At 31.0% G+C, this 1,964-nt stretch overlaps 1 protein-coding gene across 1 annotated transcript; it reads right to left on the bottom strand.

Moving 5' to 3' along the window:
* Positions 1-656: 656 nt before the first annotated feature.
* On the bottom strand, positions 657-1,687 carry LOC122721530 (aquaporin SIP1-1-like). The gene has a single exon (XM_043949397.1). The coding sequence runs from the start codon at positions 1,534-1,536 to the stop codon at positions 814-816; it is 723 nt and encodes a 240-aa protein (XP_043805332.1). The 5' UTR covers positions 1,537-1,687; the 3' UTR covers positions 657-813.
* Between the last annotated feature and the right edge of the window lie 277 nt (positions 1,688-1,964).

The raw sequence follows: 1,964 nt of genomic DNA, 5'->3' as shown, positions 1-1,964 counted from the left end.
TTATATAATTAAAATATTTAATTTTCTCATATTTAAATAATATTCTTAATTAAAAATTTTAAATAATCAGTAGTTTAAAATCTTAATTAAAGTTTAATTTAAATTAATTAAATTACTTATAAAGTAAAAATAATGACTATCATGTAAATTGATTTAAAAATTGATATAATTATAATAAATTTAAAAATTAAAATTTTTTGATTAAAAATTAAAAATTTAGACTTTAAATTTTTTGGATTATTAAATTTTTAATTTTTATATTATGAAAAAATTTATTAATTAATTCTTTTATTTTAAAAAATTTATTAATTAATTTATCTATTAATATTAATAGTTAAATATTATAAAAAATATTCTCGATAAAAATTTATAATATCTTTAACATAAAGAATATAATTAATAAATTTTTTACAAAATTGTGAAATTAATTATTAATTTATTTAAATTATATAAACTAAATTATAAATTTTAATCGAAAAAATTAATTATTAAATTTTATTTTTTAATTATTAAATTATACAAGCTCAGCTAGACTGTCCACCAAGCTAGAATCTTTCTTTCTTTTTATTTTTTATTTTGTTTTTCAAGAAAGAAAAAGAAAGTCTTTGGTAAGTTCCCACCCACAAATCTGTCATGGTGGAAAACTCAAGCGCAGATTTTGCAGACATCGAATTAATAGATAGCCTGATTCCTTCATTTGGGATTCATAGTAGCTTCTAGTTTCCAAATCACAGAGAATCAAGATCAGAAGAATATAAGCAAATATAGAAGAGACCAGAAAATACCACTAAAACACACAGCAGATCTTCTATTTCAAGCTTGCTTATCCTTCTTGATGGGAGCCTTGAACAGGTAACGAAAAACCCAAGCAGCCAAAATTGCTCCTACAAAAGGGCAGATCCAATAAACGTAAAACAAATCCCAAGTGTTATGCCAGTTGTTTACATAAGCCCAGCCATAGGCATTAGCAGGATTCAACGAAGGTCCTGTGTATCGCCTTCCAGAAATAACCAATCCCACAGTAACCACAGCCACCATCCACACCTTCAATAACAAGTTCTTGGGACCCTTAAGCATAACAAGCAGCAAAGCAAGGCAAAAAACAAAAGTAAAAGCCCCTTCTGCAACTGCTCCTGTATGTAAATCCACCTTTAAAGAAGGACCCTTAAGCAGATGCTTGTATTTTCCAGGCATAGCTTGTAAGATTGCCGTGGCTCCACCTACCCCACCAGCCGCCTGAGCAGGAAATCGGACGGCCATGGACATGAGAGACGCATCAGGTTTAATCCCAGCAGCGTAAAATGATAGAGTTGTGGTGGGATTGAAGCTAGCACCACCTAAAGCTGCTCCTATCAAGCTGAAGGTTAGCACAAAACAAGTTGCTAGGTTTATTGTAATGAAAAGGCTCGCTAATGACTTGGCTTCAACACCTATGAATTCTGCTATCGTGGAGGAGAAAATTCCCAGAAATGGCATGCTAAATACCCACATAGAAGTTAAAATTGCATCTCCTATGGCTGCTTTGATCAAACCCATGATGGTGTCTCTCTCTCTTTCTCTTGGACTGCAATATCAGAGCGTTTGATCTATTGGGTATTTGTTTATGCAGTTCTGAGTTAGGAGAGAAACAAGAAAGAGCCGACAAATCAATGTGAGGTTAACTATGAAAGAAAAGAAAACAAAAGATTCTTGGAGGGTTAATTTGGGATTTTCTTATTTATACCAATTATTGTTGCTTGCATACGCTTACCTAACCATCCAAGAATCTGTAAGAGAGACGTGGGGAGTTCCGGCCGAATAAGGGCGGGTTGTTGAGGTCGAGAAAGGGGTATATCCTGCAAATGCAATCGACTCCGTTCCGGTAACCGGTTTGATTTAAGATTAAATTAAATTGAATAAATAAAAATTTAAATTTAAATATTTATAAAAATTAAATTAAATGAAGAGAATTAATAAAAATTGAA

The sequence above is a fragment of the Manihot esculenta genome, chromosome 13, assembly GCF_001659605.2.
Source record: "Manihot esculenta cultivar AM560-2 chromosome 13, M.esculenta_v8, whole genome shotgun sequence".
NCBI classification, from domain to species: Eukaryota; Viridiplantae; Streptophyta; class Magnoliopsida; order Malpighiales; family Euphorbiaceae; genus Manihot; species Manihot esculenta.
The sequence above is the reverse complement of the archived record's forward strand: the minus strand, read 5'-3'. Positions and strand labels throughout refer to the sequence as shown.

Coding starts and splice junctions, on each gene's coding strand:
- LOC122721530 (XM_043949397.1), bottom strand. CDS start 1,536: ATGGGTTTGATCAAAGCAGCCATAGGAGATGCAATTTTAACTTCTATG.